The following is a 13405-nucleotide window of genomic DNA, read 5'->3' on the forward strand; positions in this document are numbered from 1 at the left end:
TGTTAACATACTATTTAATAAGGAAGTAACTAGAATTATAATTTAAAAAGTATAATAAAGACTTATATATTTATTTCAAAAAAGCTCCATCTGAAGTCTAGCAATTTGACAAAGCATTAGAAATATCTAAGTTATACACATGATAGTAGAAAAAAATGAGTATTATATTCATATTTAGTTTTAGTGTACTTAAAACAAAACAGCCAAAATGACGCTAGTTTAATTTTAAATAATATTAAAAGACCAAATTACTTATAAGCTGTATTTACCTATGCTTATTATTTATCAGGTAAAAAAATCCAAAGATCCAAGCGGGGCATTTTCAAGATTTTGTACGAGTCCTCCGATACCAAGGAGAAGACCAGACATCACCTCCTTAGTTCACAAACCTTTAGAACAGTTTAGAGAGCTTCTTAGGTTAATGAGAGCGGCCGCTTCTTCTAACGGCGCAGGACCTTATGATCAATTGGAAAAAAAGCAGCTGCAAGTCATCGTGGAACAACTTCAAGTAAACTATATTAGCTACTACCTAAATTTTACGAGGCCAGTTGTGGCACAAAAACTCAAGTGTACGACTGTAAGGGCGACTGGTTGTGGGTTCGAGCCTTCTCGACGAAATGAAATATGTAATATTTTTATATCTTCGCTTTGATGTCGAGGCACAGCGTGGCATTGTGTTCCGCCACTCAACACGCAATACACTGTTTTAACACTGTTTAGAATTCACCCCTAAGGGTGCAAATAGGCAGGCGAAGCTGCGCGCGTCCGCTAGTTATGTATAAAAGTCTGTTATAACTCCGAATAAATAATAACAATAAATTAAATATCTATTTCTTAATTTCCAGAGTGGTTATCAGGACGTGACAGCTGGTTCGGGCCTAATGGGTCTCGCGGGTGACGGTAAGCCGTTGCTCTCCGTTGCCGATCTGGAGAGTCGCCTCGTGTTCACTAGATGTAAGGTGAGTATCAAGCTTATATAATTATACAGTTCAACTTACGAGAAGTAAGTAAAACGTAAAACTGCTAAATCCGTGTTTTATTCGTACATTTTTACTCCAAGAAATTACATCAAGACTTACTATGACTTCTTTTCAGCCATTCGTCTTAAGTACAGCAGGAAGGCAATGGATATTTGGTGGGGAGTTATCTCGGGTTGAAGGGAGGACAATCAGACCGTACTGGGCCTTGTTGTTCAGTGATCTATTGCTCTTCGCTACGGTATCGCGGGATCGAGTCCTGTTCGTCACAGAAGAACCTGTGGCGTTAGGAACGGTGTCAGAAGCACAGTTTAATATTAGGAAAAAAGGTACAGACTTTAATGATAATAATTTTCGAAATTTCTTTATTTACCTTATATTTCAGTTTATTTTTTTGAGCTTTAGGCTGTATCGTACACATGGGAGTACTCTGCAGAGGGAACCTGGGAACCTAGTGTAAGACATTTCATTCCCATTAAGATTACTCCGTTTCCCACTTTCCGCCGAATTGCGTGTAGAGTGGCGGAACTCAACGTCGCACTTTACCTCGACAAAAGAGCGAAAAAGTGAAAAATCATTCAAACGCACGCAGCAGGGTAGGCAGAGGGAACATAGTGTTAAGATACTTCGTTCCCCACTTTCCGGCTTTACTTCCCGATTTTTTTACAAAAAGATGACGATTATTATTTTATTTCAGCGACTGAATTCCGTCTAATATTGGGTAGACCTGGTGGCGAGAGTCCGTTAGTGTCGTGTGCTCCACGGACGCCGGCGCGATCTCGACCTATTGTACTGCGGGCACCATCTATTGACTTGAAAGCGGTGTGGCAGAGCTTGTTACAGAGGCAAATGTATGTACAAAATTAGAGTACTATTTATATACGAGTACAAATTGATCTGATATTCTATTTGTTAATGATTTTATTATCTTATCTAGTTCCATCTCCCCCATTTAGCAGGGTAGGTAGATAATACCTACTCTACTGCTGCCTTTTTAAGAAACATTTTATTAAATGATACAACTCAAGTACACATTTTATCTTCCCATGTCGAGAGAATGAATCTAAACCACTGCGTTACAGTCGGACATTTTAAATTTTTCAAAAATTGTGTTACATAATTTCTCCTTTTTTAGATATCGAGCTCACACGATGTCTGGGACACCTCTCGGATCGCCTTTGGACTCACCTGACCCTCAACTAACCTTCAGCCTCGCAACCCTCGACTCCCAACAACGCCAGGTATCAGGATCCAGCATACAACGACACTCTAGCCTCGCTCTCTTACCCGCCAGCTCTTACCGCTCTCACTTAAATATGCTCGTCGAAGAACGACCCGAGAAAGAAGTTCGAGTTAGCTTCGATGTAGGATCCAATTCGAATTCCCCCCAACCAAAACCAGTTAGAGGGCCTCTTAGCACTGTTTGGAAAACAGCCCCCACTCCAGAAACCCCATCTGCTAACCTCTCCCCCGCTGATTCTCAAACATTTTCATCGCATTTCGTGTCCTCATCCAGTATAGAAAGAAACGAGGAGCCAGCGTCTCCCAGTGCCCAACTTACCCCCGACGGTGGAGAGGATTATTCCGAAATTAGTCCTTGTAGATGGGAATCGTTTGAGGCTGATCTCGCTTTAGCTGATTTAGACGTAGACCCTTCATATAAACACGCTGTCGAAGAGCGCATATTTCTCCCTGAAGATCCTTTGCTGCCTAGAGTTGCTCTACCAGAACGACCGACCCCACCAGCCTATTTAGAGCTTTGATCCGCGGAGTCCGATCCGGAGTTAGACAACTACTTTCCCCGGATGCGAAGAAATAATATTTAATGCTGCAAAATCGTCAGATGACTCTTAAATTTTGTCACTTAAAACGATATCCCAAATATTATATTACAATGTAAATATTCGGAATGTCCTAGATTTGATCTAGTTTTACTTCAATGAATATCCGTCGTAACGTAAGTGTATGTTGTCATTACCATCTTATGAATCGAGCCTACTTATATTTTACCAAAAAATCTAATTATACCTAAGAGTATGAAACTTTGAACAAAGGATTATAAAAAGGAATTGAAGTCTTATAATGATGATAATAAATCATCATTACATCAAAATTTTTAATATATGGATGTTTTTTGAAAGAAAATTAAAAACATCCCTTTTGGCTTCTTATGTAAATAAAGAAAGCAAACTTGTTGGATTGTTAAATTTGCTTATAATTGAGGGTTAAGATAAGGTTGTGGCAAAAATTTATAGATATATTTTCGAACATTATCAGTGCTCCCAGATCTTGGTATTTTGGCTATATACGTAGAATATTCTAGATGTAAGCCCCCTCCGAGCAGAACCGCTGGGTACGTGGAATAAAACTGAACAGGACTGAAATTACTAAACTGAGTTCTTAAGAACATTACGGCATACATTTAAGTGAGTTTTAAAACTCACTTAAATGTATGCCGATATTTTACAATTTACCATAATATAGGATCAGTGTCAAATGTGTAACTATAGGGTACCAATCGTAGGGATGTTTATACGACTTTGAACTAATAGTTTTTGTATTGCTTCTTGAGTCTTCCGTCCTTATCTTAAATTTGTTTTCCTGATGAAACAGCATGTTGCTCAACATACTACTTTAGCGTTAAGTTATTTTTATCTGGCAATGTTAATTTTTGTCTTTCTTTCATGTAGGAAATTTATATTTGTTTATCTATTAAAATTAAGTCTGTTATAATTATTAGCTTTATCTCGTGACCGTCGTCCCTGTCTATTCCTTGTATAGCCAACAGCTGGGTACGTACTAGTATTAACTAGAGCGGACGGCCGTCTGTACATAATCACAAAATTGTACAGGTCATGTGGATATTTGGCGATTAGTTTTGCGAAATTCGTTTCACATTTCATTATTATATCACAATTTATTTTCCGTATTGCTTCTTTAAATGCATTGCCATTAGAATAACGTGTTACAATGAAAAATGGTAGTTGTGTGAATTCAAGTAGTCACTGCTTATTTCTTAAACAATTGATGCTCACATTGACTTTGATCATGTTTGTTCTGAGAGAATAGACGAGCGCGTGTGTATAATCGCTAGCATCGTAAAATGTTCACATAACCTATTCCCGGGGTTTGTCGATGTATGACCTAATTTTTGGAAAAAACATTTTTGGTAGTTAGATTCAATAATTTTTGATGTCTTTGGCTGTGTAAAATAAGTCTAGATAATGAGGAAAAGAGTAATAATTTTGAGAAAGCATTTTTACTTATTGTTCTGGGTTCTACGTGGCGTATAATCGATATATAAAATTTGGATGTTTTGTTTAGATCGAAGCAGAAATTTATTATGATCGGTGAATAAAGTGACTTTGTCAATGGTAATTTTCTTTTTATTTCTGACATTTTAAAATAAACCCCCTATTTTGCGACGCTATCGAACGCTACCTACCATTTTTCTTTGTAGTACACAAATGTATATCAATTTGTAGCAATTTGTATAGTCTGTTATTTGTATATTATTTAGTGCAATGCATTAGAACTGATGCTATTAATATAATATGAGCCTTAATATTATTATTATAAGCTGAAGCTTCATTGGTTTTATATTTTTTGAGAAAAACACTTTTGGCTAGTCATATAAATTTATACTGAGAATTACAAATAAACAGATTAATTTATATTATTAAACACGTAATTTAAAATATAACAATCTTCTTATATTGATGCTATCAAGATTTAATAAAAACCATTAATAAAGGAAGCAAACGAAAAAAAAACACTTTTAAATCAAAATATTGTAGACACGACGAAGTTCTGCGGAAACGCAAACTGGAGCAGGTGGGAGTGCTGTAGAAGGAGCGAGAAGTAACAGAAGTCGTGGGTCGACACTTCATCTTCAGAGATGGATGACTCAGTTACCTGAAGCTGAGGAATTAGATCCTCCTGAACCCGATATGGAAGTAAGTTTCGTCAAAAGCAAATAAAATTCCAGAATAATCATTCAGCTTTATTGCTACAATCATTTTTAAAATTTATTGTAGATGTGGAGCGTGGAAGAGCTTAGAAAAAGATCAAAAGAGCTGAATCTTTTAGAAGTAGCTGATATTGTAGAAAGTAATGTAGATACTCCAGAGAGTGCAGTAGTTAATAATGTCGAAAAAAAGGAAAATGATAGAAGTCCATCAAAAAGCAGTAATTCCGGAAGTCAGGTAAGCGCTTAGTAGAGCCAAATCCTGTAAAAATAAGTTAATCAACATCAAGGCGATTTTCAAATTCAATAAACACTTTTCAGATAACGGTTCGAACAAGTCCAGTTGTAGTAGACACTATTCCTGTGTGTCGACAATGTCACAAAAAGTGCTTATCTAAACCTAATAGCCCGTTAATTTCACAAAAAGACCCTCCAATGCCTCCTAAACCTAAACCTGAAGCTTCGCCGCAAAGTTCAGCCAAATCGACCTCAGTGAAAAGTACTCCAAGCATCTGTAGCGCACACTGTGGTAACCGCAAACAAAAACACTTTACTCACTTGGAACGTAAAGGTGCTATCCGAATACGACCCGAAGATGGTCCTAAAGCTGCCATTAAAGTAATAGATTCTATAGAACAAAGTCAAAGAATGCTCAAATCTAAATCTTATGATCTGAAAACTGATTCAGGTGTTTTAAATAGAAGTATAACCAGAAGTCATACAAAGAGTCACTTAGAACTGAGAAAAGAAAATTCAATTAGATCACCTAGCCCAACCTCTAGTAGTAGAAATAGTCCCTTATCAACTAGTCACACCACCTGTAGCTCTATGGTGTTTAATTCTAGTTCAAATGACTTAAGAACATCTAGCTCAAATATAGCTAACCAAGTTCAATGCGTTATAGCTCAAGAGAAATACTTAAATGAAATTAAATGTGTTGAAAGTATTGTCTTATCAAAAACAAAACCGTCAACACATCCATCGCCAGCAACTATTAGAAAAGATGAACGAACAAGACAAAAGGCCGAAACCGTTTTAAACAAAGTATTGGGAATGAATATTATAACAAAAAGAGAAAATGTGGGAACTTGTTTGAGAACATCTTCGGTTTTCCTAGATGATGATTCCATACATGAAGATGACAATGATTTTAGAATAGAAAGAGGTATGAGAAGGTCACCAAGAATGGGTATATCCGCTGTCAGTAAAATGAATGGTGACATAAATAAAAAAAATGAAGGTTTTGAGGATATAAATGCGAATACCAGTGACGTTTTTTCAGATGAAGATTCTGAATTGGGTCCACTAATGTTAATGGGCTTATCAGCTATCAATCCTGCAGCTCATCTTATGAGAATGGAGCCATTCAAAAGGACAAATTATGAACATATTGGTGTTAGTGCTCTTAGAACTAGTTCAAGACCGGGTAGTCTAGGTTCTATTAAATCCGAATCACCTGTACCTAATATAGCAGTAGTTCCACCTACGCCTGATTATAATACGACAAGTAAGACTGTAAGTATATCTAATTATCTTAGAGTTAAAAGTATATTGTGTTCTGTTCTACTATTACTGCTTCAATTTCAGGATGATCTAATAGATGAGTCTCCTGATTCCCCTGATGTTCCCGAAGACTTACCTTATGTTACATTAAAACGGTAAGCATAATTTTTTCAACTTTTCAGGTTTGAATTCATTGAAAAATTTAATACGAATATATTTTATACTAATTCATTTTTTAGATATGGTACTATGTCAAGCTTGGAACGGCTCCCATCAGATGAGACTGATGATGGTAATGTAAGACTGACAGCACAGGAATCAGACATCGCTAAAACATATAGCACAGGTAATTCTAATATAAATCATCTATACACTTAATAGATTGCATTTCTATTTTATATGTAAAAAATCTGATATATATGGATTATTTCTTTATATTATCCATAGTATCTAGCGCAGCTGGAGGTATCATGGGATGGACTGCTAGAGCTGGTTCTTTTGTTGTTGAAAAAATGAACATATTTAGTCACACAGAGAGCGTGCCAAATACTTCTATAGCTCACAAGCAGCCGTCATTCCTAGAACGGTACGTATTGCTAGTTAATAATTATAATAAACGATAATAGAGAATCCTTCTTTCTTATAAAATACACTTCTTTAGTTATAATTTAATCACAATATTTCGTACTAATCAAACATTCCTGTCACATCTTCACCAAAATCTGTGAATACAAATTACATAAATTATTATCTTTAAATTTTTCCTTTATATTCATAGTACCTAACATGGTCTTGTCTGTCAATATTGATATTATGGTCAATAATTTATCTTTCTCCTTATAAACTAGGTGGGAAACGACACAAAAGGAAAAGAAACGATGAGTACGTGTATAACTTCGATGGTTCTTGTTTGATTGTTTAGAACATATGCTATATATTATTTTATAACTTATATATATTAAATAATATTTTTTATAGAAAATCTAGATGATGCTAGTGTTGAAGATGCTGTATTAGAATATATTAATCTAATCTAATCTTAAATAAGCAATACAACGTTACATAGAATTGACGTAGATCTATTAATTAATTCATGCTAGATCTTTTAAAATTTTTAATTCTATAGAATAACATTTATTTATTAATTAATATCAATTTGGTTATAGATTTATTAGTATCAGTTTCAATTTAAACAACTTTTGTTTTATATTAGAAAATATTTCTATTAAATTGTAGTTTCTTATAAAATTAGAACCAATTAAACGTGTTCATAGTAATAGTAATTTTATCATAGTCATATTCCTTACTTTAAATAATTCAAATATAATTTTAAGCATGGAAGTACTAGAGGGAATCAATGATTAAAAAATAATAATTTAGGTGTCTTGGGGTTGGAGATTGGAAGTCGGCGCTAGGTACAGAAGATGGTACAGTAGAGACTGGTGAAGGCAGTGGTGCGAGTGGAGAGGAAGCTTGGGGAACTCCTTCTTCAGGAGATCTTTCTGATAATCTCCCTGATTCTGAGCATGGAACACTTTCTGTAAGATATTATCTATTTGTGTTACTAATAGTATCTTACTATATTATAACTTTTTCTTAAATATTTGCACATAGAATATAAAGCATATATTTTGTTGATATATTAATTAATATAAAAAATAAAAGTCAAATAAAACTTTTTAAAAATAAATGAACAGAAGCTTACATTTTTAGTCACCAACGAAGTCATCATCTTCATACGCCGGCGACGATGATACAGAACTGATGATGGATGAACTCTTGATGGCACCCACGATCACTGGACCGACTACATTAAGACCACTTCTTCCTAGGTACATGAATGTGTAAGACATTATTTTTTTATTATTTCTTACACGCTTTTATTAGCTTTAACTGTATCTATCTGTTATAAATATACATTAATCATTATAAGACAATCTTGCAACGCTATTTTGACACACTGCTTGCCGTCTAATTTGCTTGAAATGTTTACCACATGTCCAGATCTGATGGTGATATTCGTATATTAACATAATGCTACATTTTAATTGCATGAAACTGATGTCCATGCCAAGAAAACCAAGATAACAAACTTTTAAGCGTATTGTTTTAAGTATTTTATGAATATTGAAATAAATTGTCAAATAAGATTTCTGTAATATAAACATTTGATAATAGGGACGTATTCCGAAGAAGATTAGAGCCTCTTCTCGAGGAAGATGGATCTGACAGTGGCAGTGAAGACAACAAACCAACGCCCACAAACTCTGACGACCAGGTGAATATCACATAAATATGTAGAAGGAAATTCATATAATTTCATATTACATGGTTTTAATAAAATAAAACTATTCAGAACTTTTTATAACAAAAAAGTTAAAATACATATTACTAGACCATTTTGTAAAACAGTTTGACAAAATTGTTTGTCAAATTACAAAACAATTTATAAATGTTCAAGAGCAATTTTGTCAGATCTAGAGTCCTAGGTGTGTTTGAATGATCGTTGCCGTATGAGAAATACCAAGCATGTAAAAACGATCCATGGAATGAGATGCAAATCCTAGACAGTAGTTTGTTGCATGACCCTAATCCAATTAATGTTTATTTTACTTAGGTTCTGAATGGGGATCCTTGTTAAACCATCATTATTCCTTTTCAAAATTTATCCCACATACTATATTAATATTTTTAAAATAACTTAATATATGTTAAAATATTCAATGAGCAAACCAATGTTATTATATTTGTGTAAATTGTAAATTTCACTCATTCTCGTATAATACTCGGAGCAGTCTCGCTTGGGTCAAGCCATATTTCACATAATGAACTAATAAAAAAACAAAAACATGGAAAAATCTAATTTTAATGGAATTTATATCTTATTGGCAACGTTAGTCGCAAATACCAGTACGATAATTACGGCCCAGTCACGCTGGGATGAAATCAGCTACACGGACGGCCAAACAAAATAATATAGCAATAATAGTTTTTATATATTGTATTAAAATTTAAATTTATATCTCGGGGTTATTGGCAACAGTAGTCGCATAGACCGTAGCTAGGTTATATCTCACATTGTGACTGGTCCGCTGGTGCGGCGCTTGGCGCAGGGCAGCGGGCGTGGCCTCGGTGCTGACGACTGCTGCGGCGCGCACCAGCCGCCCTCTGCTTCAGAGCCAGGTAACCGCCTTAGATGTTTTTTTTATACGTACAAGATTTTCTCCTCAAATTTTGTATTTAGCTTATACATTTTTTTCATATTTTGGTCAACTTGATTTATTGATTCTGGTTACTTTTATGACATACAGACGGGTCTTGACGGAACTTATAGTCGAACGTTTTTTAATTCTCTATTTAGTCTTTACTCGTATGAATAGGGAAGGATACAGAAAAACTTTTTTAATAAATAACTGTAAATAACATTTAAATAAATAAGGTTACAATAAATACACACAACATGTAAATACTAACAAAATACATTTTGACAGCAAAGTGGACTTCTTGACTAAAATTGAAAGGTGAGAAGAGAAAGATGTCATAATTATATTTTCGTATATCAGTATTTTATATTGACATACGTCATAAAGCACGATGCATGCATTTTTACCTTGAGGGACTAAGAATGATAACAATCGTCCTGTAAAATAAATGTTGTTCCCCAAGCATGAAAGGATTCTACTGCACTCCACTGACACCAGTTATTTTTATATATGAAGACACGATTAAGTCACTTCTTGCAGCTTACCTTGCTTAATTCTGGATACTGTCACAATAAAACACTCGATACTTATCATGGGTTGTTATTTATGGGTTGAGATGTAATTTGAGTGGTTGTTCAGAAGCAGAGGTCGGTGTGTGCGGCGCGGAGGACACGCGGCGTGGAGGGGGGCGCGCTGGTGGCGCCGCGTGCGAGCTGAGTCCCGACCGGACTCCCACCAACGAGGCGCCTTCGATGCCCTTACAATCTGGTACTTGTACTTCAAATAAGACTCCAAAAGAAAGATATCAGTTTCAGTGAATATTCCTTTTTTAAATAAATGTCAAAATGTCTCAAAAATCCCTAAAAGTATGTGCTTAAAAAATATTTACCGTACATTCTCCTTTGTGTGTTTTCCATTCAACGTGACATTGGCGAAGTGATTAGTGCTGAACTGGCACGCTCGGATCGCCATTATTAAAGAACAACAACAATAAAAAGTATTGCTGAAATAAAATAAATATTATTAAAATTAAAGCTGTTCTTTGGTATTAATTTATTATATAGTTTCAAAAGAGTCTGTGGAGCGAGCGTATGCTGGCGGCGGTCGGCGGGGCTCAGCCAGTTCAGCCAGCACGCCCTCCACACTCGAACGTACCACCATACACAACCCGACACCGCTGCATCAGCTGTCACCAGGTATTAGTTACGCTGCTAATACTAGCAAATATAAAACAATTTATCAAATAATAATAATAATAAATTTTTAACACGCAATTTACCTAGTCAAAATTATTCACATTTTGACAAAAAATGATATTATAAAAACAAATTAAAATTGAGTTGAACCTAAACCAATTCAATTAAAATTCAATTAAATGTAACCAAACCAATGGATTTTTTTCAGCTTCGGAGCCACCACCAGTACAAGAGTGTGTGGAGGTGAGACCGCCGACGTCTCCGGAGCGGCTCAGTCCGCGCGCGGAGATGCGCCTCGCCCTCGACCAGGGCAGGGATGTGCTGGCGGAGCAGGAACGAGTGGCTTGGGTCAGCATTCAAAATTTATTAAGGGTTAATTAGGTCTTGTTTAATGCTTAAACGTTTACGTTACTTGTTTATTAAAGGATCTCATAATTTTTCAACGGCTACTATCAGATTATCATTCGGAGAAATATTTATATTTATAATATAGGTGTCATCCCAATCTAGATAAACTTCTGCAAGTTAAAACAAAAAGTATAAACAACATTTTAGTAGACTTAAACTTATGGTTATCACTTAGCGTTTGATCTTCCATTTGGAGATATTTTCTTGACGAATGCAAATTCAAGAAAGCAGTTTTAAGAACTAGATGGATGGACCAAAGGACTCCTGCCCCAACAATATAATTATTCTTCTTCTTATAAACAAGTCGTTGAACTGGCTTCGGTTGAACAGGGCTTACAGGGTCAGGGTGGCGCGCGCGACCACTGGTCGTTTCGCGCGGCGTGCCAACGTTCGCTGGTGCGGCGCGTGGCGAGCGCGGACGCGGTCACGCTGTGCCGCACCGCCCCGCATACTACTTCGCGCAGTTCTGTATATGCTTGGAAAGGTACGTTTTAAATATGTTTATTTTATTTTTATAGCTCTACGATGTATATCGCATATAACAGGTTAGCCAGAGGGAGCCTGGGAATGTAGTGTTAAAACACTCCGTTCCCCACTTTCTGCCTATTTTTGAACGCGTTGCGTATTGATTGGCGATACTCAAACGCGGGCGTTTGCCTCGTTATCAGAACAAGGAAATTAAAATAGTAAATATTTAATTTCCTCGAGTGAAAATCAATATAACCAATTACAATATCTTAATTAAAAAAAAAAAAAAACAAAAAATTACAGCTCCAGAAACAGAAACGAAACTTATGGAGATGGAGCAACTGGCACGAGTGGAAGCTCAGACGATGCGTTCGCGGACGCGCTCTCAATGCCAGAACGGGAAGATGTAAGAAAATTTTACTTATAATATTATTTATTCTTTATACAAAGATAATAATCTTTCCTATATAATAAAATACATTCATATATCACTAATATATAAGATTTTGTACTTATTTAATGTACTAATTTTATCAACAAATACTAAAAAAATATCTTTTCCCATACATTATCATTTATAAAAAGGGACCACACACACAGAATTAAGTGTTTTAACTTCACTTGTGTGACGGTGTAACAGTAAACGCGACGGTTGGGGGTTCGATTCCCACTGAGGGGAATAAAATATTTAATATTTTTGTTTCCTTTCTCTAGTAAAGAGGCAAAGTGCGGCGATGAGTTCTGCTACTCAACTCACAATACAATAAAGTGGGGAACAGAGTGTCGTCACACTAGGTTGTTCTTAAAATGTAAAATTTTTTTCAATTAATATAAAACCCAACAGATTGGGGTTCCTCCGCCGCCGTGCGTCTTCCGATAGCCCTCGCCGGGAGCCGTTCCTGTTGACCCCGCGGCCGCTGTCACCGCGGCACAGCTCCGTGAGCAATTACAAATATGTCGGCTATTACAAAATATGCTTTGTCAATGGCCATGTTTAGATGTTTTTATTTCTGTTTTGGTCGCTATTGAATTTTGGATTACAAGAGTTTTTACAATTTAATATATTAGATGAAAGTATTTTTAAGAAATGTATTGCGTTTATTTTACGGTTCGTTTCCAAATTGAGTAGATTAATAAACTAATTATACGCAATATATCAGTTAAAAATAAGTTTATTTAAATTGCAATTATTTTATATTTTATTTAAATAACAACGATTTTACTGATAGCATTTTACCACAAGATCAAAGTTAATAGTCACAAATTTCGTCACGATAGGAATTAATGAGTTTTGAAAAGCTTAACCTCAAATTAAATGGGAAGAGTTTCTTATATTAAATATGTTTTCTTATAACTTTTACATAATTAATAATTGTTAGAAAAAAATATCCAATTGAAAAGAAAAACGAAACACTAGACTACCATTATAATACGAGTATTTGTCTATTTCGGCATATATATAATATATATATTATAAATCTTCAAAAAAAAAAGAAAGAATATATTTTTAATTATTTGTTGCATGTAAGAAACACTTCTTAATTTTATGTCACCAAACCTTATTAGAATAGATTGTTCATATATTCAATAGCGGCCTCGACAAATTTGCTTCGGCGATGTTTGAAATAGTTTTTTTGTATTTTGGTCGTTGTTGATTGCATTTGGATTTGATAATATTTAAGG

At 35.2% G+C, this 13405-nt stretch overlaps 1 protein-coding gene across 9 annotated transcripts in view; it reads left to right on the forward strand.

Annotated features, from left to right (window-relative positions):
- The window catches only part of PsGEF (Protostome-specific GEF), a 53052-nt gene that overhangs the window by 37353 nt on the left and 2294 nt on the right, over positions 1 to 13405 (forward strand). Inside the window, exons 11-31 of one of the 9 annotated variants that reach the window (XM_085193014.1) lie at positions 290 to 508; positions 846 to 959; positions 1096 to 1306; positions 1675 to 1828; positions 2113 to 2218; positions 4775 to 4933; positions 5015 to 5182; positions 5266 to 6459; positions 6532 to 6602; positions 6687 to 6793; positions 6895 to 7033; positions 7828 to 7987; positions 8161 to 8291; positions 8626 to 8725; positions 9561 to 9630; positions 10290 to 10418; positions 10715 to 10846; positions 11055 to 11194; positions 11585 to 11738; positions 12026 to 12128; positions 12567 to 12660. In XM_085193014.1, the coding sequence (XP_085049140.1) occupies positions 290 to 508; positions 846 to 959; positions 1096 to 1306; positions 1675 to 1828; positions 2113 to 2218; positions 4775 to 4933; positions 5015 to 5182; positions 5266 to 6459; positions 6532 to 6602; positions 6687 to 6793; positions 6895 to 7033; positions 7828 to 7987; positions 8161 to 8291; positions 8626 to 8725; positions 9561 to 9630; positions 10290 to 10418; positions 10715 to 10846; positions 11055 to 11194; positions 11585 to 11738; positions 12026 to 12128; positions 12567 to 12660 (3855 nt within the window). Of the gene's footprint in view, positions 1 to 289; positions 509 to 845; positions 960 to 1095; positions 1307 to 1674; positions 1829 to 2112; positions 2219 to 4774; positions 4934 to 5014; positions 5183 to 5265; positions 6460 to 6531; positions 6603 to 6686; positions 6794 to 6894; positions 7034 to 7295; positions 7330 to 7827; positions 7988 to 8160; positions 8292 to 8625; positions 8726 to 9560; positions 9631 to 10289; positions 10419 to 10714; positions 10847 to 11054; positions 11195 to 11584; positions 11739 to 12025; positions 12129 to 12566; positions 12661 to 13405 lie in introns of those variants that run through there. The other 8 variants (XM_085193015.1, XM_085193016.1, XM_085193017.1 and 5 more) reach the window with 8 other exon arrangements.

This window comes from Heliconius melpomene, chromosome 11, assembly GCF_056956725.1.
Source record: "Heliconius melpomene rosina isolate 202511_hmr_F chromosome 11, ASM5695672v1, whole genome shotgun sequence".
Classification (NCBI taxonomy): Eukaryota; Metazoa; Arthropoda; class Insecta; order Lepidoptera; family Nymphalidae; genus Heliconius; species Heliconius melpomene.